Source organism: Neolamprologus brichardi, chromosome 9 (genome assembly GCF_056152115.1).
Source record: "Neolamprologus brichardi isolate AB-2024 chromosome 9, ASM5615211v1, whole genome shotgun sequence".
Taxonomy (NCBI): domain Eukaryota; kingdom Metazoa; phylum Chordata; class Actinopteri; order Cichliformes; family Cichlidae; genus Neolamprologus; species Neolamprologus brichardi.
In genome coordinates, this window is record NC_142112.1 from 37,692,628 (window position 1) to 37,715,619 (window position 22,992).

The 22,992-nt window shown below is 43.4% G+C and overlaps 1 protein-coding gene across 5 annotated transcripts in view; it reads right to left on the reverse strand.

The window, feature by feature from the left end:
- The window catches only part of tnikb (TRAF2 and NCK interacting kinase b), a 76,236-nt gene that overhangs the window by 3,481 nt on the left and 49,763 nt on the right, over positions 1-22,992 (reverse strand). For 3 of the 5 annotated variants that reach the window (XM_087846570.1, XM_087846569.1, XM_087846573.1), the window contains 15 exons: positions 21,732-21,971; positions 20,938-21,044; positions 20,728-20,843; positions 19,667-19,743; positions 16,437-16,618; positions 14,418-14,532; positions 13,680-13,820; positions 12,734-12,842; positions 10,730-10,906; positions 10,492-10,635; positions 10,215-10,349; positions 9,959-10,059; positions 9,638-9,787; positions 7,150-7,309; positions 63-202 (listed from right to left, as the gene is read on the reverse strand). In XM_087846570.1, the coding sequence (XP_087702696.1) occupies positions 63-202; positions 7,150-7,309; positions 9,638-9,787; positions 9,959-10,059; positions 10,215-10,349; positions 10,492-10,635; positions 10,730-10,906; positions 12,734-12,842; positions 13,680-13,820; positions 14,418-14,532; positions 16,437-16,618; positions 19,667-19,743; positions 20,728-20,843; positions 20,938-21,044; positions 21,732-21,971 (2,094 nt within the window). The remainder of the gene's footprint in view (positions 1-62; positions 203-7,149; positions 7,310-9,637; positions 9,788-9,958; positions 10,060-10,214; positions 10,350-10,491; positions 10,636-10,729; positions 10,907-12,733; positions 12,843-13,679; positions 13,821-14,417; positions 14,533-16,436; positions 16,619-19,666; positions 19,744-20,727; positions 20,844-20,937; positions 21,045-21,731; positions 21,972-22,992) is intronic. The other 2 variants (XM_087846572.1, XM_087846571.1) reach the window with 2 other exon arrangements.

Consider the following 22,992-nt stretch of genomic DNA (forward strand, 5'->3'; position numbering starts at 1 on the left):
GCAGCGTGTCACGCAGGTGTGTTTTAGGCGTGGCGCCTTCGCTCGCGTGTGCACAGACTCACCTTGTCGTTCCTCTCCGTCAGGAACTTCAGTCGCTGAGCTCGCTTGTGCATGAAAACTCCGTCGAGGTGTCCCGTCTCCACGGACCGGATCTCAATGGCCTTCTCTCCCCAGCCCATGATCTGATTGGAGTGGATGTAGGCTGCAGGGGGAGGAAAGGGTGCACACGCACACACACACACACACACACATGCACACACACACACAGAAGGGGGTTGGACAGGAGAAGACTCAGCACCAGTCTCACACCCAGGCCAGTCACACCTCGAGGCCTCCTCCGCCTCACTTCCGGGAGATTATTGCAGCAGTTTCTGACGGATGTGAACGATCAGCGTTCGGAGAGACGCGTCGCAGGCCTGCTGGCTGTCTGGCAAACCTCGTCGCTTTGATTTAAAGCAGTTATCTGAGCTGCCACATTGCACCTGGCTGTCCAGCAGCAGTGTCATTACAGCTTTTAAGGGCAAAGTCAGCCAATCAGAAAACTGTAAGAGCAGAACCCAGTTTAACCCAGTTGCAGGATTAGGGAAGACTGTGAAACGTGAGTCCGCAGGGTGGAGGCCAGTAAATGATGACAGCTCGCCCAGCTGTCTCTGTGCACAGCCGTGGCCTTTTAAAATGAACATTCCCCTAAAATGATGGTGAAGTCTCAGGAAGGTTTAGCAGGAAATGTTTGTTTGTGATGTGCACTACAGTGGGAAAGTTAGAAATCTCCTTATTTCTGCTGCGTGAGTTTTCTCTGCTTTATTCTGTTAATGCTGCCTCAGAGAAAATGAACCTTAATCTCAACAGTTTCACTTGCTGAATGAGGGTTAAAAAAGATAAAGAGATAAATATTTAAGCCCCAGAAGTTTCAGCTTCTTTTTAAATCATAAGAAGAAGTTTGATTTTATTGTGTTACTTAATTTCTGATAAAAGTGAGAAATTGTAAATGTATTTGTATAGCACTTAACTAGTCCCTAAGGACCCCAAAGTGCTTTACACATCCAGTCATCCACACATTCACACACTGGTGATGGCAGCTACATTGTAGCCACAGCCACCCTGGGGCGCACTGACAGAGGCGAGGCTGCCAGACACTGGCGCCACCCTCTGACCACCACCAGTAGGCAACGGGTGAAGCCTCTTGCCCAAGGACACAACGACCGAGACTGTCCAAGCCGGGGTTCAAACCAGCAACCTTCCGATTACAAGGCGAACTCCCAACTCTTGAGCCACAATCGCCCCAGAAGATCATAATTATAAACCTATATATACCTTTTTACCAGTTTATTTATTTTTACATTTATTTCCCCTCATAGTGGATGTGTGTAACACTGTATGAGGAAAAACTTAAATTATCACTCAAGTGTATCCTCTTCCTGTTCACGCCCCAAATGACCTGTATAAATATGGATGATCTGATATCGTCGTGTTGGTGTTGTTCCCAGATCATCATGAAAATGTTGTTCCAGGATCAACATTGCAAGTGACCAATCACATTATTGTGACGTTATTCTTTGGCGCACCAACCCATTCGTGCATTTATGAAATTCCAATGTTGCAAGAACAATATCAGTTCTGCTTAGCGTTTATTAAAGGGTCAGGGTTAGGGTCCGTTGATCGGCGGACAAAGGCGGTTTCTCGCAGCTTAAGTACAGTTTTTTGTTTTACGCCGGTTTTTCCCGAAGTCGCAAAAGTATGACATCACAACATTCTGATTGGTCACTTGCAATGTTGATCCTGGAACAACCTTTAGTATGATGATCTGGGAACAACACCAACACGAGGATATCAGATCGTGCTATAAATATACAGGATGGAGCTGATTGGGTGTAAATTTTTCTCTCTACTCCAGTGAGCCCCAATCCCAGGCCTCGAGGGCCGGTGTCCTGCAGGTTTTACACGTGTGCTTGATCCATCACAGCTGATTTAAATGGATAAATCACCTCCTCAACATGTCCTGAAGTTCTCCAGAGACCTGTTAATGAACTCAGGATGTGATTCAGGTGTGTTGACCCAGGGTGAGATCTAAAACCTGCAGGCACACGGCCCTCGTGGACTGGGATTGGGGACCCCTGCTCTACTCCAATCCCTGCTTTCCTACAAAACTGCTCAAAGAAGTTCTGCCATTGATTAATTCTTCGGTCTTATATATGATCAACCTATCTCTAATAATCGGCTATGTACCACAGGCCTTCAAGGTGGCTGCAGTTAAACCTTTACTCAAAAAGCCATCTCTAGACCCAGCAGTCTTAGCTAATTATAGGCCAATCTCCAACCTTCCTTTCATATCAAAAATCCTTGAAAGAGTAGTTGTCAAACAGCTAACAGATCATCTGCAGAGGAATGGTTTATTTGAAGAGTTTCAGTCAGGTTTCAGAGCTCATCACAGCACAGAAACAGCTTTAGTGAAGGTTACAAATGATCTTCTTATGGCCTCTGACAGTGGACTCATCTCTGTGCTTGTCCTTCTTGACCTTAGTGCAGCATTCGATACTGTTGACCATAATATTCTATTAGAGCGATTAGAACATGCTGTAGGTATTACAGGTATTGCACTGCAGTGGTTTGTATCATATCTATCTAATAGACTCCAATTTGTGCATGTAAATGGAGAGTCCTCTTCACACACTGAGGTTAATTATGGAGTTCCACAGGGTTCAGTGCTAGGACCAATTCTGTTTACATTATACATGCTTCCCCTAGGCAGCATCATTAGAAGACATAGCATACATTTTCACTGCTATGCAGATGACACCCAGCTCTATCTGTCCATGAAGCCAGATAACACACACCAATTAGTTAAACTGCAGGAATGTCTTAAAGACATAAAGACTTGGATGGCCACTAACTTTCTGCTTCTCAACTCAGATAAAACTGAGGTCATTGTACTCGGCGCTGAAAAGCTTAGAAATTTGGTATCTAACCAGATTCTTACTCTGGATGGCATTACCTTGGCCTCCAGTAACACTGTGAGGAACCTTGGAGTCATTTTTGACCAGGATATGTCCTTCAACGCACATATTAAACAAATATGTAAGACTGCGTTCTTCCATTTGCGCAACATCTCTAAAATTAGAAATATCCTGTCTCAGAGTGACGCTGAAAAACTAGTTCATGCATTTATTACTTCCAGGCTGGACTACTGCAATTCATTATTATCAGGATGTCCAAAAAACTCACTGAAAAGCCTTCAGTTAATCCAAAATGCTGCAGCAAGAGTACTGACAGGGACTAGAAAGAGAGAGCATATTTCTCCTGTTTTGGCTTCCCTTCATTGGCTTCCTGTTAAATCCAGAATTGAATTCAAAATCCTGCTCCTCACATACAAGGTCTTAAATAATCAGGCCCCATCTTATCTTAATGACCTTGTAGTACCATATCACCCTATTAGAGCACTTCGCTCTCGCTCTGCAGGCCTACTTGTTGTTCCTAGAGTATTTAAAAGTAGAATGGGAGGGAGAGCCTTCAGTTTTCAGGCCCCTCTTCTGTGGAACCAGCTTCCAGTTTGGATTCGGGAGACAGACACTATCTCTACTTTTAAGATTAGGCTTAAAACTTTCCTTTTTGCTAAAGCATATAGTTAGGGCTGGACCAGGTGACCCTGAATCCTCCCTTAGTTATGCTGCAATAGATGTAGGCTGCCGGGGGATTCCCATGATGCATTGAGTTTTTCCTTTCCAGTCACCTTTCTCACTCACTATGTATTAACAGACCTCTCTGTATTGAATCGTATTTGTTATTAATCTCTGTCTCTCTTCCACAGCATGTCTTTATCCTGTCTTCCTTCTCTCACCCCAACCGGTCGCAGCAGATGGCCGCCCCTCCCTGAGCCTGGTTCTGCCGGAGGTTTCTTCCTGTTAAAAGGGAGTTTTTCCTTCCCACTGTCGCCAAAGTGCTTGCTCATAGGGGGTCATATGATTGTTGGGCTTTTCTCTGTATCTATGAAGCGCCTTGAGGCGACATTTGTTGTGATTTGGCGCTATATAAATAAAATTGAATTGAATTGAATTGAATTGAATACTCTATTACATATGTTACTTGCATGCTGTGTGCAGTGTAGTTCTTGATCAGGCTGATGAAGGTGAATTAATAAATGTTGCTGGAGCTTTGACCTCTTTAGATCTTTGTTCTTCTTCCTGCACTTTCACAGTGCAGTAAAGTTGTGCCAGAAGTTTCCATTTATATTAATGCATCACCAGAATACTGGAGGGAAAGTCCCTAAACTACAAGCTCAGGAAAAGTGGCTCTAATAGATTGTTTGATATCTTTTCTTTTATTAGAAGTTATTAAAAGCGTGTTGAGGCCGGTCCACCTGGTCACCCAGGGTCAGTGCAGCTTTGTTTCTTGGTGCTTCTTTTTATTCTCATGTGGGAGAAAAGAAAAAAAGGGTCCCACATACGGAGGATCGGGATCGGCTGGGTGTTTATAAGCGCAGCGGAGAATTAAATAAGTTTTTAAGTTTTCATGGGGTGGGGGAGGGGTCGAAGCCGGGCTTGGCTGTGAGACAATCTGGTCTGACAGTTAAATACACAAAAACATGTCAACAGGAGACGATGCCCACACAGAAAATGTGACACGTAAGCAACAGTGCTCCAGGACAGAGACACCGTCGCACACGTGTTTTTGTCATTCGGGGTTAAGCACAGAGAAATCTGTCAGAGTGAGGATGAGCGGACACACACACCAGCTTTGACTGACTTGGATCGTGAGATTCAAGATCCGCCCCTCATGCTCGGCTGCGCTCTGATGGACTCTTCTAAATAATAGATGAATTTAGACGTGCTGCCCCTGCATTGATCTGATGCAGAGCTTTCATCTCGTTGCTTTGCTGCTGGATCTCACAAACGTTTTGTCTGGACCGGGTTACCGCAGAGCTCGAGCAATCGAGGATGAAAGGAAGAGCGGATGAGAAAGCGCCTTTGGAAATGTTTCACGGTCAACAATGAGACACAACAAGAGGACAGGAGTTAACACAGCAGACACACAAACTCAATTCACAAAGAAGAACGAGCAGAAAGTAAAAGACTTGTGAGAGCTGGGAGTGAGGGAGGCAACGATCCGCCGCTATCAGCTCATGCAGCCGCTGGATGTTCAACACTTAACGTTAAAGGGACACATCGAGGTTTTGGGACGTCATACATTTGGTCAACTCACCCCTCGTGTGATGAGAGCACTGACACTAAACTCTCCATGATGCTGGCGTGTTGCTAAAGCTCGCCTGTTTTAAGGATTTGCAGACACATCAAGTTTGTTGGAATTCCCCAAGATCAATGCTGGACGTGTGAGAATGTGACCACCGAATCATTTTGTCTACATTTAACTAAATATTTTACTTTTAGTCTTGATCAGTTGCTCGGGTTGCAAAGAGAAGTCGAAATGCAACGAAGTCTTTGAGAAAACGGCCCTCACTCTCCCCTAATCCCAATCTCAATCCTGGTTTCATGTCTTGCTGAATTAAACCAGGTATGCTTCAGGGTGGCCACACTTTAGTCGTGTCCAAATTCATGGGCTGCATCCTCCTGAGGACCCGGCCTTCGCGGTCTACGTGGGCCGGGTCCTCAGAAGGTCGGGTAGGCCGGAAGTAAACGGCTGTGAAATTGGACGGTCTAGCCTTCAGATTAGCATCACCGCTGTCTCGGTGGAGTTTAATAAACTCGGCCGTCTGCTCCTTGCTATCTAAAATATAACAGGACACTGGAGTAAATTCTCGACCGTCTCACACTTCTGATTAATCAGTTTTGTGTTTGACGTTTAGTCAGCTGTGTGAAAACCACCCGGGGGATTAATAAAGTTTTATTTTATCTAATCTAATCTAATAACTTTAATCTCAGCCAAACCGATTTACTCACGGACAAACAAAACACTGAAAAAAGCCCAACAATAACATTTTTAGGTTGTCTAAGTGACTTATATATTACGTTTAACCCGAGCAGCGAAAGTCCGCGGTGATCTGAAAATGATGTGCCGGGAGTGGTGCCGTTCTCTGCGGCTTCAGTAACCCTCGAGCTCTCGGCTAGCTATCGAGCTGGTGGCTAACAGACGTCTCCGAAAACGTCGAAGCACTTTTGCAAATATGCGATATCTTGATAAACCGAGCAGATATTTGATGTTTACACAGCTACTTTCTCGCCTGAAAATATGTTAAACGTTTATTTTGTGACCCAGAAAGAATAATAAGAGTAATATTAAAGCTAACTAGCTGCCGCCATTGTTGACAACTGAGCTGGGCTGCTACTTCTTCTTCTTCGGGGTTTAACGGCAGCTGGCATCCTTGTACATGCAGTGCTGCCATCTTCTGTTTCAATCCGTTATTACACTCTTAAATCCTACTACTTATTCCTGCGTCTTTTGGGATCTCACAGCTACATTCTCGCCTGAAAATATGTTAAAAGTTTATTTTTAACCCAGAAAGATTAGTATGAGTAATTTTAAAACTTAGTAGCGGCCGCCATTGTTGGAAACTGGAGTTTGGCTGGGCCGCGCTATGAATTCTGGGATATGGTAGGCCACGAAGGACACACCCGACCCATCCTTCAAATTCGGGGAAAAGGAGGACGCATTTGTCGGCTGCATTCGGAGGAGTCTACGAATTTGGACAGGCTTCGGCGCGTCGCTGTGACGTAATCGGTCTACAAATGCGGCCTCAGGAGGATGCAGCCCATGAATTTGGACACGACAAGTGTATGCAGAGTATATTTGTAATATAAAGAGTTTAATTATGAGTTCAAATCAATAAAGTCGTTCCCTCTGAGCCAGCACGGTTACTTTTTCTAAATCTTGTGCTGATTTTAAAATAAGTGGTAACGACATAGAAAGAGGTAACGGAGGCGATGGAGAGAGTTTTCTCATCAGCTTCCTGCTTTAAGTTGACCACGCCCCCAAAAGCTGCTGTGTCCCTTTAAGCAGGTAATGAAACAGGTGAGTGAGACGACAGTCTGGGCTTCTTGTTTAAAGGTGAAAGCAAAAGGCGAGAGAAGGCAAGCGTGTTGCTTTGAGCGGAGAAGGGGTGTGGTAGATAGTGAGGGTGAAAGATGATCTGCTGAGACCGCTTATAAGAGGTCAGAGGTCAGTGGGGTCAGGGAAAAGCGAGCTGATTGGTTGACGTACCGACGGAGGTGGGCATCTCGCCCCACTGCAGCACCACGTCTTTGGTGATGCGTCCGTAGGTGTTGACGTAGACGCCCTCGTCCTCGTAGCACAGCAGCATCTCCATGCCGTCCGTCTTGGGCAGAACCACGATGGCGTGCGGGGTCACCTGACCCTGAATCTGCCAGGACGACAGACGGGAGGGGGGGTGTTGAATGGGGTGGGGGCAGGGGCGTTAGGAGCTGGACCCCTCTAACGTCCCCCCTTCCCCACCCTGAGAGAGAAGAAACTGCTGCAACAATAAAGCCTCCCGCTCCTCAGCCACGCAATTGCCATGGAAACAGACACGAGCACAGCGTGATTCATGACTGCCAAAAGCAATGAGAGGCGGTTGCTGTGGTTACCGTCTCCTTCGCCCGTCCATCTCTGACTGTAACCAAACCGGGGTTAAAGGAGGACACCGATTCACCCTCTGCCTCGCTCTCATTCATCCTGGATTCAGACAGCAGCTCATTCACTGATAAACTCGCTCATTCGCTCACTCGCTGAAACATTTAACCTTCTCATCTGTGACTTACAGCCTCTCCTCTTCATTCCTTTGTTCTCTTCATGACTTCTGTTCTGGGACTGTCACACGTTCATTTGTTCTGCTATTAGCTCATTCATCCTCTCACGTTCACTCCTTAAATCACACTCATTTTAAACATGCAGTCAAACACAGTTACATAGAAACGACACGTATACAGTCATTTTTACAGCACATTGATTCAACCACAGCTGCTATTCTAACCTTGGCCTGACTGGAACATCTGAATGAATCATGAGGACCCCACACTGCCTTGCTCCAGCTTTAACAACAACAAAAGCCAAACTTAACCTTAATGTAACCTAAAATAAACTTTTAATACTTTTTGGGGTAAAGTCAGAAAACTTTTATAACATTTTTTATGGAATTACCAATTTAATTCCCTGTAACCACTGAAATTGAAGTTATGGCTCTCTAATTCTTTTACATTGGGCTTTATTATATTATGGGGACATGTTCCCCGAAGGAAGCCAGGTCCCTGTACGTGCACAATAGAGGTTCACAGCTGTTTTCAGAGGGCGTACTGTTGTGTATTGCTTTTGTGGTGGGAAAGCTTTACACCAGGGGTGGGCAACTCCAGGGCCGGTGTCCTGCAGGTTTTAGATGTGTCCTTGATCCAACACAGCTGATTTAAATGGCTGAGTTACCTCCTCAGCGGCTGTGTCCCAATTAAGAGACCGCACGCTTGAAGTACGCGCACTACGTGTACTATAAGTACGAGAAGTGCGGAAGTGAGAGGCGTGTGAAATGGGACGGTCTAGCCTTCGTCGCTCTGTTCAGGTTGCCTAGCGACCATGATACTAACCGCGAGAAACGTTACATACAGCTTTGTGTGACAGAAATGAAGGAGAAAATTGTTTTGTTGGTCATTCATTTTTGTCATGACATCACTTTGATTAGTTGAGTATCTGAGGCTGAGACCACAGGACTGTAAAACATGATTCAAGGGCTTCATTTCTGTACTGAACAGTCATTTAAGATTAGCTAGTAAATAACAATTAGCTCATGAGACTAAATTCATCTCACTGTGGTAATGTAAATATAATATGGCCAATATTATAGTTGTTGTCAGATTATTATGATATATATATAAATAAGGCTTTAAAACCAAGTTAACGCTGAAAGTACAAACATCACTAATGTCACACAACTTTGCCGACATGTGGCCAACAGCAATGTTTTAATGTTCTTCGTTATTAAACATTCGCACATGAATAAGTGACGTCATATTCAGTACTTACTTTTGACAGTTCACTTTTCGGCCGCTCCCTTCTGCCGTATTTTGCGGCAAAATTATCCACACCCACCACCGCGCTATGAATTGTGGGATATATGGGACCACGAAGCGTGCATCGGACCACGCTTGATATTTGGGGAAATCGACGGCGCATTTGGAGTATGCATTTGAAGTACACTTTGAATTGGGACAGCCGTCGTCGCGCGGCGGTGACGTAATCACACTTAAAATGCGTACTTCAAGTGTGCAGACCCTGAATTGGGACACAACGGAAGTTCTCCAGAGGCCTGGTAATGACCTAATCATGTGATTCAGGTGTGTTGACCCAGGGTGAGATCTAAAACCTGCAGGACACCGGCACTCGAGGCCTGGAGTTAGACACCCCTGCCTTACAAAGTGATTCACATTGTGAAGAATTGTCCCTGAAGACAAGCAGCACCCTCAGTGTGTTAATACCAGCGCACACACACACACACACACACACACACACACACACACACACACACACACACACACACACACACACACACACACACACTGCCTCAGCCTAAACCTAACCCAAGCCTAACTTTACCCTGAGCTAAAACCAAGTCTTTACTTTAGAAATTACTGATTTACTTTGTGGAGACCTGTCCTAGTAACACACACACACACACACACACACACACACACACACACACACTTACATGTGAGGGGATGTAGATGTCGTAGGGATTTCCAGAATCCACATCAATTACATGGAAGCCAACACTAGAGCCATAGATGACCTTTAACCTCTGCCCTTCCTCTACAGTCAGGTCCACCAGCTGGGGGCGATGCTGCAGGTCAGTGAAAGACTGGCAGACGGAGAAAAGAAGAAGAAGTCATGCACTAAAACAGCTGGATATAACTTTGTGAATCAGGCATGTGATATTTCCTCTCTAGTGCAGAGGACAAATAAGATAAAGAAATACAAAGAAATCAGTATCATGTACTTTTCCAAATATCACAAGTCGTAGCTTGATTACCTTGAAAGCCATAAACTTGTGGTAAGGTTTAGGTGCCCAGGCATAGATCTCAACTGAGTTCTTCAGAGCAATCACCAAGAATTTAATCCTCTCGTACTTCACTGCAGAAATAAAGACACATTTTAATGTTCATTTCAAAAGAAATCTCAGGATTTCAGCTAAAAAGATTTGAATTCAACATAAGATCTAATAGATATTAATTTCTAGTTTGTTAGTGAACAGGTCCTCACGTCTCCCATAAACGATCTGAACGTACCGACTTTGTAGTGCACGCAGCCCTCCAGGTCCCCGACTGTGATCCAACCCTGTTTCTTCTCCACTTCAGGGTCATTGTGTAATATCCTGTTCCTCAGCCAGGACAGGTAGTAAACCCGCAGCTTGTTCTTCTTCCCTGTTTTGGAGGAAAATTCAGAATTCAAATGAAATAATAATTCACTTCCTGTATGGAACAATCATAAATTAAATGGCGTCTGCGTCTTTGTGAGTTGAACCCATCAACTGTGGATCTGTGATGTGGCGTTTGGTGAAATGACCTGAGATGGTGACCAGGACGTTGAGTCCCTCCAGGACGTCCATCTGTTGGAAGCGCCTTCGATTGATCAGGTTGTAAACTTTGCCTTGACCACTTCGATCCAGCAGCATCAGGCCGTTCTCCGTTCCCACCAGCAGGTTCACTCCTGCCCAAAACACACACACGCTTCCTTTTTACCGCATCTGCATCTGCACGGGATTCAAATTATCACGAGGCTGCTGCTGACGTGACAGTTTTACCCCAGAGAGCCGCACAGAGGATCTCCGAGTTGAAGCGTTTCTTGTATTTGCGGATCTCGGGCGTGTCGCTGTGCGGCCTGATGTTAGTGGGGTTGACGTTGACCACAGAGATCTTGCGGGCCTCGTTGAGCCTCGCCTGCTCCTGCTCCTGCTTCAGCAACTCATCAGCAAACAGCGCTGCAGCACAAAGTACAACAAAATACATCATCACCTTATCTGCAGCTGCCCCATCCCTGAGACAGAAATACAAGATTTTACACTATTTTTTCATTTTACTAATATATTGGATTCTATTATTTTAATAATTATAAATTAGACTACATATATATATATTAGAGATGGCACTATACCACTTTTTTATGTCCGATACCGATATCATAAATTTGGATATCTGCCGATACCGATATGAATCCGATATAGTGATTTTAATCAATAAAACTGTTTTTTTTATATCTTGCTGCATTTTGTATAAGTTTATACTCAAGTTTAAATAAATAACAACACTAAAGCTATTCTGTTATACCTGTATGTAAAAAATACACTGCGCCCAAAATATTTCATAGTTCAGCAAAACTGATCAATCTAATAAACTTAAACCTGCTCCATCCTCCCTATTCTGGTATTTTAAAGAGTACTTAGCAGAAATATTAAGCAACCTAACTAATAGGGTTGCAAACTCCCAGCAAAAAAAATAAAAATAGGGAACCACCCTCCACCTCATGATGCTTAATCGACGTAATAAACTTTAATTTGATGCAGTGTGAAAAAAAATGCACAGAAATAAAATATTTTTCAAGAATAATTAAATAGATTCAACATCTTTCTTCAACAGAACTGCAGACTGCACAGATGGTACCTTCCCAAAGGAAAAAGTACTATAGCTTACTAGGGTATATTAGACTTAACAGTTACTATATACAGTAATGGACTTCTATATATTTTACATTAGATTAAAACTTTGGGTGTAAGATTCAGATAATTATTTATTAAAAGCTCAACATTTTAAATGAGAATAAGAAAGAAAAGTATGTCTTTGTGCCCCCTTTTCCCTGTTAATGCCCTATCGGCCCCCCTGGCTAAACATTGCTAGATCCGCCCCTGCACAGTTACCAGCCGTCAGCTACGTAGAAAAAGATCCTGGTGTAGAAATAATATTAAATAAATTCTAACAACAGCTTATCAAGCTTAATAGTGCTGCTGTTGTTCAGCCGCTGGTTTCCTCTTTCTGGTGCAAAGTGAGACAAAAACAAAGAAGAGAGACGGACTCGCGACAGAAAAGCCGATCAGCTGATCATTGATCAGTTTCATGATTGAAGTAGCAACAGGAGAGAGAGAGAGAGAGGGAGGCAGTCGCTCTATATATCGGTTGTTAAGCTTAACGTGGGAATGCTTTACAAACATTCAGAGATGAACTTACACACTTGCTTTACTTCTCTCTGGGAAAACTTCCTCAGAGATGAAATGCTGGTTTGGTAGCGAGGCTACAAATACACACAGCCGCTCTATCACGTGACCACACTGCTGCGATGTGCTACGGTTATGAGCCGAGTTACACCGTGTTGCAAGTTTTGTGAGGTGTTTTTTTGATATTTAATGGATCGGATTACATTTTTTATTTCTCTCCGATATCCGATCCAGTGATTTACGTCAGTATCGGATCGATACCAATACGTAATATCGGATCGGTCCATCTCTAATATATATATATATATATATATATATATATATATATAAGTACTGGCAATCAATAACAACAGATACAAACAGATACAAACATGATTAAGTCAGGCTGTCAGGATGTGGGTTGCAAAGCAGCTTGCAGATGCATAGCTACTAAAGGGGGTTCTAAAGAAACTTTAACCTGAGATTTTCGGGTTAGAAGCATCAGCAGCACTAACACTATATTTGACCTTTCAGAGGGTAAAAACAGTTTGCTGCCAGGCTGCATTTACTGTACGCCACCTGCTCATGTGACTGATGCTTTAAATTAGAGCAGAAGCCTACCTGAGGCTGAGGTTTTATCATCTTCGTCGGTCGGGGAGGTCCCGTACACCCTCGGATCAACAAATGGCGTGAAGGAGGCCTTGGAGCCTCCGCTGCCTCCCATGCCAAACTGCAAGCCACAGAAACACAGACTTTACAGTCCAACACGTGTTTGTCAAACATTTACCACAAACAGCAAAAAATCTGCATAAAAAAACTGGGATCAAAATATAGGAAACACGAAGATTTTTCTATGAAGTGTCACAAAATATAAATCGGTCCTCATCAGTGTTTCCTTTATTTTGTCAGAGACCTGTATCAGGGGTTCAGAAAAAGGAAAGGGGTTACTTCCTGGATCAGAGGCTGGAAAACTGAGCGAGGGAGGAACAAACAAAGAAGGATCAAACGAGTAGAGCAAGGTTGGATCAAACAGGACAGGGCAGGAAATTAAAGGTGCCACTTTTATCTGTTCACATATAAAACTTTTTGGGGGCATCTCACCGTGTTAGATTTGACATCGAGTTCTCTCTTCTTTTCATTTCTATAGCTCCAATTCACAACAACAGTCACCTTAAAGACCCTTTGGTACAGCGTCACTGGCAAAGGATCGAAGCAAAGGATCACTGAGATCCGCTCATCGGAAGTATAAGGACACAAAACTGAGTGGCCTAAATATATGAGCAGAGTTGAAATCGTTCCAGATGTGCACAAGAAGATGATCTTGTACAAGTGCTCGGTTTTGTGGCCAATCATATGGCACCTTTTATTAATTTAGTCCACAAGCTTCAATAATCTCAGCCTTCAATGTGGCTGCTGGTAATTTCCCACCCTGATAAAGCAGCAGACAGGTTGGTGATGGGGAGTGTGGGCGGGTGTCGGGGCGAGCAGGGTTGAGGTTTGTCAGGATACGGGGAGGTTTAGGGTGGAGAGGGTTTCAGGGCCGATATCTGGGTGCTGCTCCACCTACTTGGACCCCAGAGGCATCCCCTGGAGAGACCAGGGGGGAGGTGCTTTGCTGCACCAAATCGGGGAGATTGGCGCTGCCATAGAACAGTTTGCCGGGGAAACCGTTGCTGGCGGTTGAACTCCGCCTCCGTTCCCTGTGTTTCTGGAAAAAGAGAGAGAGGGGCGGGCTACTGTGCAGCGAGGCTGTTTGACAGGTCAGGTGATGGAGGGAGGCTGGACCATGCAGGTGTTTGTTTCAGTGTTATTTTTAAACTGGGGAGGGTGGGCACATGTGTTATCAGGTCTGTGTTGCCTTTAACACACACTTACACTGTGGTGAGTCTCTTAGATTGTTTTCTCCAAAACCTTCAGCGGAGTTCAAAGATTATTTGAAGAAACGGACGTGCAATAGTTCTGTTAATCAGTTATTTACCTCTAAATGATGCTTTCAGGTGCAGCTCACTGGGCCTAGTGCAGAGGCACAGGTTCAGGTTCGCTTTGGGCCACTTTCTGTGCGTTTTCCTCTTACACTCTCCTACCTGTCCCGTCTACACGCAAACTGTCCTTTCACAATAAAAGCCCCAAAGCCTATTCTAAACAAACTGTTTAAATCAGTTTGTTTTGTAAAGCTGAGGGCAAACTGTGTAAACAGACCACGATCACGGCCCTCTACTCGGTAAAAAAGCAACAAATCTGGTGCAGAGATGACGAGTGTCGCTTTCTGTGCAGTCAAAGGTCAAAGGTTAAAACGGAGACTCACCTCTCGCATCACCAGGGTGCTGTCCTGGGAGCTGTTTGCATACGTGTCCTCGTTGGTGTCGTTGTGCTCTCCCGCTGTGCCGAAGGACTCGTTGGCGCTCTGACTCGCAGCGGGCCTGAAAAACAGATTTTTATCATCTTTTAATAACTCAGACGCATCTGACTTCAAAATAAGAGCTTAAAAATTTGAACAGATCCCTCTCCTGGGTTATATATGTGATAATGGCGTGTAGAGAAACAAGTAAGAAGTACAAAAAACCCACTCAGTACTGCATAAATACTGTACATATATCATCTTGTGCAAGACGGGTTTGAAGCCTTTTCTTAGCTGTTGTTTCACAGTGAAACATGGAAAAGGAAGGTGAATGATGAGTGTAGCACAGAGCTGCAGACTTTGACAAAGCTGAGCTTCGAAAACAAGCGAAAAACACAAAAGTCGCCTCTTAACTGCAAAACAAGTCATCATTAGTCGATGTGCATCCTCCTGCGTGACCCTCATAATGACCAAAATTTACAAAATGGACTTAATGGTTTGCTCAATATGACCTGAAATTAGGGCTGCTCAATTAATCGAATTTTAATCTCGATTACGATCTGGGCTTTCAACGATCATTAAAAATGACTGAGCCGATTATTAGCCCCTCCCTCGTGCTTTACTCTCGCGCTGCTCCGTGTGGCAAATCGAGCGCACCTCTCTGCGCTTCGAACACGTGTCACAACAATTAAGAGCAGCGGTCTTCAACCTTTTTTGCGCCACGGACCGGTTTATGCCCGACAATATTTTAACGGACCGGCCTTTAAGGTGTCGCGGATAAATACAACAAAATAAAACTAGTACTGGTACCGAAAAAAAGAAGATTTATTCATAACACACGTGAAAAGACCCAGGAAAACCGAGTAAACGATAAAAACGATAACAAAATAACGCTGAAAACCGATAAAAACCCTGAAAACTATACATTTCACACCTGAGCCTCAACTCTCGCGGCCCGGTACCAAACGACTCACGGACCGGTACCAGTCCGAGGCCCGGGGGTTGGGGACCGCTGATTAAGAGGACCCGAGGGAAGCTCGGAAAGCTCAGCAGAAGTTATTTGGAGAGGAGAGTGATGCTGTTGGTTGAAAAGAGGTAAAAAAACTTCAGTGGTGTGGAAACATTATGGGTTCAGAGTCAGACGTGGATCAAGTAGACACAGTGTGTAAACTTTGCTACAGTGTCGTAGCTGCACCACAGAGCAACACTGCAAAGTTCACTAAACATAGATGTTTACATTTTTCATTTATTTCTTATATTGCAAACATTTGCACTGTTATCAGTATTTGCACTATTTTATATTATTTTTGACAATCTTTTAAGTCATTATTCAACACATTGTTATTGTTAAATAAATATCGTCAAATAATCGAGATCTCAATTTCAGTGAAAATAATCGTGATTATCATTTTTGCCATAATCGAGCAGCCCTACCTGAAATGGGTGACTGAGCCCATAAACACACCTGGAAAATGTTGTTTTTCTTTCTTTGCATTCAGAAGAGTCGCCTCCTGGTGGCTATTATTAGAAAGAATCTAGACTTAAGGCACTTCCTGTTGGGTTTCTGTCATTTCCTGTTTTATTTTGTAAAATCTTAGTCTGCTCACACTGCTGTTAGTGTTCCCTCCTTCGTGATTAAATGCCTCGCCCTAACTGGCATCATCTTTGTTGTGTTTCACACCTGCTTCCTATTAGCCAATCACAACCTGCCTCTAACCGTTTGCTCCATTGTTGTCCTTTTTAACTCTGCGATTCTTTCCTGCGTGTTTGAATTCTTTATGACCTCACCCAAAGATGAAACCTTTGTGTTTCCTGCAGTTGGATCCTCAGCGCTGAGCTACATCCATCCTTTACAAAATCCACTTTATTAATAAATGATTAAGAAACATTTCTTACAGGTGTTTCGTTCAGTCTCCATGCTCAGACCTAAACGTTAGCTGGTATGGTCTATGGTCGTGCTCTTCCTGAATTATCACCATCACTCACATGATGCGTGGGATATCACTGACGGCCACAGATCCATCGTTAGCCCCGCCCTCTCCCTCCTCATCCTCGCTGCTGTGGGACTCCTCACTGGACGACGAGTAGTCAGTCACTTTGACCGGCGGGCGGCTGGTTTCCTCGCCCTGCCGCAGCTCTCTAAGCTCTTTGGCCAGAGCCGTCAGATCCTGCAGGAAGACAAGTTCAAAAGTGACTCAACACTTAGTGTGACCATTTTATAACGCGCCTATTTTTGTCTTTAATAAGTTTATCTTCTTATATATCCGGCGTGTGGCTTCTTGGATGTTTAAATATTATAAATGAAAGGAATTCGGTCCATCTATGAAAGTCTTTTGTAGCTTAAATATCACATCTGAAAAGCTCTGCTAAGATGTTCCAACACCACAAAAGCACAACTCTCAGGTGTGAAGACAGATTTGCATTTCATTAAATTTTAGATGAATATCACACTGAAAATAAAGTGTTTAATTAGCCGAGTAAGAGCGCTGATGATGAAAAAGTAATTTGGCAGCAAAAGCAATTTTAATTTTAAACGATATTTGAGAATTCACTCGCTCGACACCAGAGACCAGACGAACTACACGAGTTGTCTGAGAGAAAGATTCACGACAAATTCATGGCAGGAAACATTTTTACAATAAAAAAATCACAGTAATATAAATATACAGCGATCAAATAGAAACAAAGCTGACCTGAGGTGACGTTAAATCAATCATTTAAGGAAAATTCATTTACACAAAAATCTCACAGTCTGTGCTGCAAAGTTTGAGGTGGAACAAAGTGAAACATGCTATCACAAACACCTCTCATCATCCTGGATTATGCCCCCCCCCCCCATAAAGGTTTGCATTAGACACAATAAAAAAGCTGCATGTCTGATATTCCTTATGTTTTGCAATCCTGGAACGCTTCAGCGACTCTCGCAGCTCTCCTGCCTCTTTGCGGCGCTGCAGCGGCTCAGAAGCAAAGAGCAGGAAGCAAACGTGTTTCTGGTTTTTGTGCCACCATGCAAGCCGTTAGCGAGCCCGTCGAGAGGAGGGCGGTGAAGTGAGAGAAGGAGGATGCACCATGCCTCAAAGTGGGAGGTCAAAGTTCAGCAGACTTGAGCCTCTGTGATATTTTACAGCGAGCAGCCAGGTACATGCACCCTGACGCCTCATCCAGCTTCTGTGCACTGCCTCTGCTCCGAACACGTCACAGCGGCACCAATTTAAGTTAGAAATGTTTGAAATGGTTTGAAAAGCAGCGGATATCCTGTCTTTACAGCTGAGATGCTCTTTGCAACATTTTCCTGTTGTGAAGTTTAATAAATGTTTCTCTCTGGATCACATGAATAACCCAAAGCTTCTCCTGTAAGACCTTAATGCATGAAACCTTCACACGAGAACAGCTCTGTAGTTTCACTGTGAGCCTCACAAACCGTACGGAGTGTAAAGGAGGAAAATGTATTATTGGAAATTTAAAACACCCCATAAAAATAATACACTCATAAATATACAGATAATATATTTATCATCTGTATATTAAATAATAAATAATTTTATAAATTAGGATGATTATAAAATCCATAATAATTTACTACAAAATAATAAAGTTGCTAAAAAAAATAAGTAATAAAGTAATCATATAAATACAGTAAACAAAAAATATAATTAATCTAAAAATCTAAAATAATTTTACACATAAAAATAAGGACTATAAAATATAAAAAGCATTCTAAAAAAAATACTATAAATATAAAATATTAAATAAATAAATATTGAAATGAAGAAAATGTAAAAACAGACAAAACAAACTAAAATATCAGACATTATCAATATAAATATAATAAATATAGGAAGTCTTTGGCTATTATTAGAAATGTAATAAGGTAAATATAAACATTTCATTTAAATTACTAGGAACTAAATTCAAAGGATTAAAAGACCAAAAGTATTTTACTCTGTCAGTAAGAACGATTTGAGTTGTGATTATTTGAACTTTGAATCATCCTCGAATCCTGATCCTGCGAACGAATCAGGAGCCAAAGACTCAGCAAAACAACTACACGTAAATATCTTCAGTTCACAGCAGGAAAACGTGCACGTGAGCAGTTGGTAGGAAGTGGACCGAGTGAGGGGCATGGGGGGAGGGGGGTCTTACCAACTCCTCCTGGAGAGAGATGATAAAAAGGAAGAAAAGGGGGGGGGGGCACATGTGGAAATGACACAAGTTATAATTATTATTCATAATTATAACTTATTGAATCCAGACTCTTTGATAGGAAACAGAAGGGAACGTTTTCAGACACATTTTCCAAAAGTAAAAACATTTTTATTGGAAAACAGAAACTTTGGTTTAAAATCAGGATTTTTTAAGATCTTATATTTTGAAACTGATTGAGAATAATTTCAGAAAGAGAAGTTAAATATATGAAAAACTTGGATGATTTTGATAAAGCTTTAAATCTTTGTTGAAATAGGAGAGACGTCTTCTTTAAAGTTTCAGGAAGTGAAGGAATTTTGGAAAATAAGATATTTCTTGAGAACTTTCTTTGAAAACAAAGACCTTAAATACAAATATAACTTATTTGGTATGAAAACCTGATAATGAATTTGAAAAAGCAGCATGAATCGATGATACATGAGAACAAGTGGAAAGTTGGTGAAAATTAAAGTCTATTCTAAGAAACTTCAAAGCATTTGGAGACACTTTTTCAAACTGTGTTTTTTATTCATTCAAAGTGAAAATTCACAGCAAGAAACTAAAAATCAAAGACTTTGCTGGAGGGCTTCTCAGCGAGGAGCATTTACGGCTTTTCAGCTTTTCCAGCTCTCATCATTATCTGGGCCGAAGCCTGTGTTAATGTGAGCGGAAAAAAATATCACAAGCCGAGCATGATTTTATTCTGAAAGAATCGCACAGGGTAACATCGGGAGGTTAATAATTAATGTGGTGAGGTGATGAGAGAGAGGGTGACGCGTGAGACAGAGCGATGAAGGAGGAGAAACATCACTAACCTCGTCTACAGCTTTCTTATAGCTCTGACGGACGATGGAGGAGGGATGGAGGACAGGAAGAGGTTAGTTCAGACAGAAGAGTCAGTCATGTTTCACCGCATGTTTATTTAATGAGTATTCTTAATCTTACGGGGGTTTGTGGCACTGCCACACACAGGAGAGCTGCAGGAGTGTGTGTGTGTTTGTGTGGGTGTGTTATACACAGTGTGTACTCACTGCAGGCCGGCTGGGTCGGGTTATCTCTCTGTTGTCGTCTTTGGCGTCGTGGCCTTCAGTCTTAGAGGCTGAATTACCTAAAACCCAAACACAAGAGGATATTTTTCATAAAACAGCAGAGCTTGCAAAGATTGGGGAAGACAGAACTCTAAGAAGCAATTTAAAGGCACTTTTTGTAATTACCCTTTATAAATATCTCCACTAGGGGGCAGCATTTCACCAGTGGGTTTGGTCCACAAATCCAAAATTATCAACTGAGCGTAAAAAAATCAACTGCTATGACTTTACGTCCAAAACGTCTGAGCATAGGGAAATATAAGGTGAGGTTAGACTTTAACGCAATACCAATTTGTACCACAAGGTGGTGCAGCAAGTCAGTGTGACCTTTATCTAATCAGGTTGGTCATTACGAACACATTTTATTCCCTTTTAGCACCTAAAGTACCCGTTACCAGATACTTTTTAGTACCTACTCTGTCGAGGTTCCAAGTGATCCAAGGCAAAAATGTGACGTCAAAAGACTGGAAGCCACCGATTGCTGGTCAGTAGCGTCACTCGATGAGTCATGAGAGCGTCTCGCTCACGAAATCAAAACATTTCTGAAATGTCAATGAGTGAAAAGGCCACAAAAACAACGCCGTGATCCTTGAGTGTGACTAAAAGCTTCAGACCGAGCAGCAGGTTTATCATTGTTTTAGCGTTCGGACACGTTACTATAACCAGGACCACGCACACTGAGAAAATGAGGCGAGTTGTACCACCTTGAGTCGCGTTGAGCGATGTCGAGTACTGATGGAAAAAATTTAAACTTGTTAAGGAAACAAGTTCAACAAGCATGAAATATCAACGAAAATGAGACATCAAAATATCTAAAAACATCTCAACACCTGGTAAAACGCTGCCCCCTGGTGGTGAGAGTTTAAGCAAAAACGTTTCAGAGGGTAATTACAAAAGGTACCTTTAAACTGAGAGACCTTCAAAGGGCTGCTTGAGCGCTCAGACTGGGTTTCGTGGGTTCAGGTCAGGTTTTTGTGAGTTCACAGGTGACTGTGCGGACTCACCTCGCTCGTTGGAGCCTCCCTGAGAGCTGGGGGTGCTGGAGCTGGAGGAGCTGCCGCTGCTTGTTCTCTTCAGGGGAGTGTCCAAGTACATGTCGGGCCTCCGCAGGTCAGGGTTGCTACAGTAACACAAACACAGCGTTGCCTCAGACACGACTGTGAACAAATACCCACACCCACATTTCCACCGGTCGACATCGGCGCTGCGCATACCTGGCCCGTATGAGGTGAGCGCCGGCCCGCGGGCCGAGGCCTGGCCCGTTTCCAGGAGAGTTCTTCCTGACCAACGCCGGAGAGATGGAGGTCGTCCTCTGAGGAACCTGGAAACACAAAACAGCAGCAGGTTTTAACATCTGCCTGGAAGCAACAGGTTAAAAGCTGACATTTTAAAACATCAGAGAGTTTAAGTACAAAACTGAGAGCTGCAAAGGCGTTCTTTAATTCACAAAATGAACTCAAAAAGGATGCAAAAATGAGCAGAATTTAGTCTGTGAATTACAATTTTAATCAGGGTGATGGAGATAGACTGTCCTTTATCCATCACAAAGTCTGTTTGTCTTAGTCTTAAGTTTTAGAGCAGTTACTGACATAATTTGGGTGTTTATAGAAGAAAAACATTTGACAGAATTATGCCTCGCTGAGCAGCTTTCACTAAAGCTCATTTCACTGGGATGAAGGATGTTTGCAGCACATAAAACAAGACTAAAGAGCAGTGCTCTGAAACCCAGCTTTACATTTAATCTGAACACAATTAATGTGACGCTAATTACACAACACAATCATTTTAAACACCCTGAGGGCGACAAATCACAAATTTCTATTAGAAATTTGTGATTTCAAATAGATCATGTTTAACTAATGATAAACTAAATGATAAATACAATCAGAAAACACTTAAAAAGTAAAGAGAAACTCAGAAAAAGACAGAAAAAGGTCAAATCAGACTTTAAAGAAAAGCAAACTCAGCACACGTGGATAAAAACACACTGGCGGCGGCATGCAGAGACCTTAGGGGGCATGTCGTCGTCCTGCCGCAGCCAGGAGCTGCGGTCCAGTTTGTCGAGGGGGGGCGCCAGGCGGGACAGGGGCGGGGGAGGAGGGGTGTCAGAGGTGGGGTCAGAGTTCTGCCGGGGCATGGGAGGCCGGGAGGGGGAGGGCAACGCCGAGGAGGAGGACACGCCGTGGGGGTCGTACAGGGACTGGGAGCCTGACAAGCCATGACTCTTCACCTGCACCAGGTGGGCCATCTGAACACACACACACACACACACACATGCACGCAGGCAGGAAACAGGCAAAGTGGAGGAGAGAGCAGGATCAGGACAGAGTGATTAGGAGGCAAGTCAAGAGGAAACAATACAGGAGGAGAGATGCAGAGGAAGGAACGAGGAGGTCACGGAGGAGGGAAACACTCCTCACAGTGCAGTGTGTGTGTGTGAGTGTGTGTGTGTGTGTGAGTGTGTGTGTGAGTGTGTGTGTGTGTGTGTGTGTGTGTGAGTGTGTGAGTGTAAGTGTAAGTGTGTGTAAGTGTGTGTGTAAGTGTGTGTTTTTATCTGTGAGTATTTTCTCCAACAACCCAGCAAACAAACAGCGCCTCCTGCTGGTGAAGTGCAGCAGAGTTCTGCACAAACCCAGGAGTTCGTCCATGTTTCATGATGTCATACGAACAGGTGCATCAAACCTACAGCACTCAGCTCCTACCAGAGTTTTACTGAAACTACTCCCCACAGACCGGCTTTACTTGAGCACAAAGACGGAAGGATGCCAAGGAAAAGTCTGCATATTTCCATTACCATCCAGTGTTCCCATAACATAAACAGACCCCACCCAGTTTGAGGGGGTGACACCTATAAACTGCTGAAAACTCCTCAGACAAGCTGACTGTTACTGATAAGTAACCCTGCCATGAGACCAACACAGTGACTGGATTTCTGCATCTGTTCTCCATCACAGTGGATCTGAAATCAAACAGTGATTCCAGTGCAGGCTTTTATTATCACAACATTTCATGCACCAGTTTTCTTCACTGTATTTATTTCTGATCAAACGCTCTCATTCCTCCTTATTTTAATCTTGATACCTGCTGCCAGCTGGAGGGTCACTCCAAGCAGAGCCCCAGAGGGTGGAGAGCCGCTACGCCGAGCTCACTCGTGCTGCAGATCAGAAAAGACTACAGACGGTGCAGCTGGACCTCCACCACAGCACGAGAGACTCGCTGTAGGGATGGCTGGTGATATTGCAAAGATACAGAACTTTCAACTCAAATAC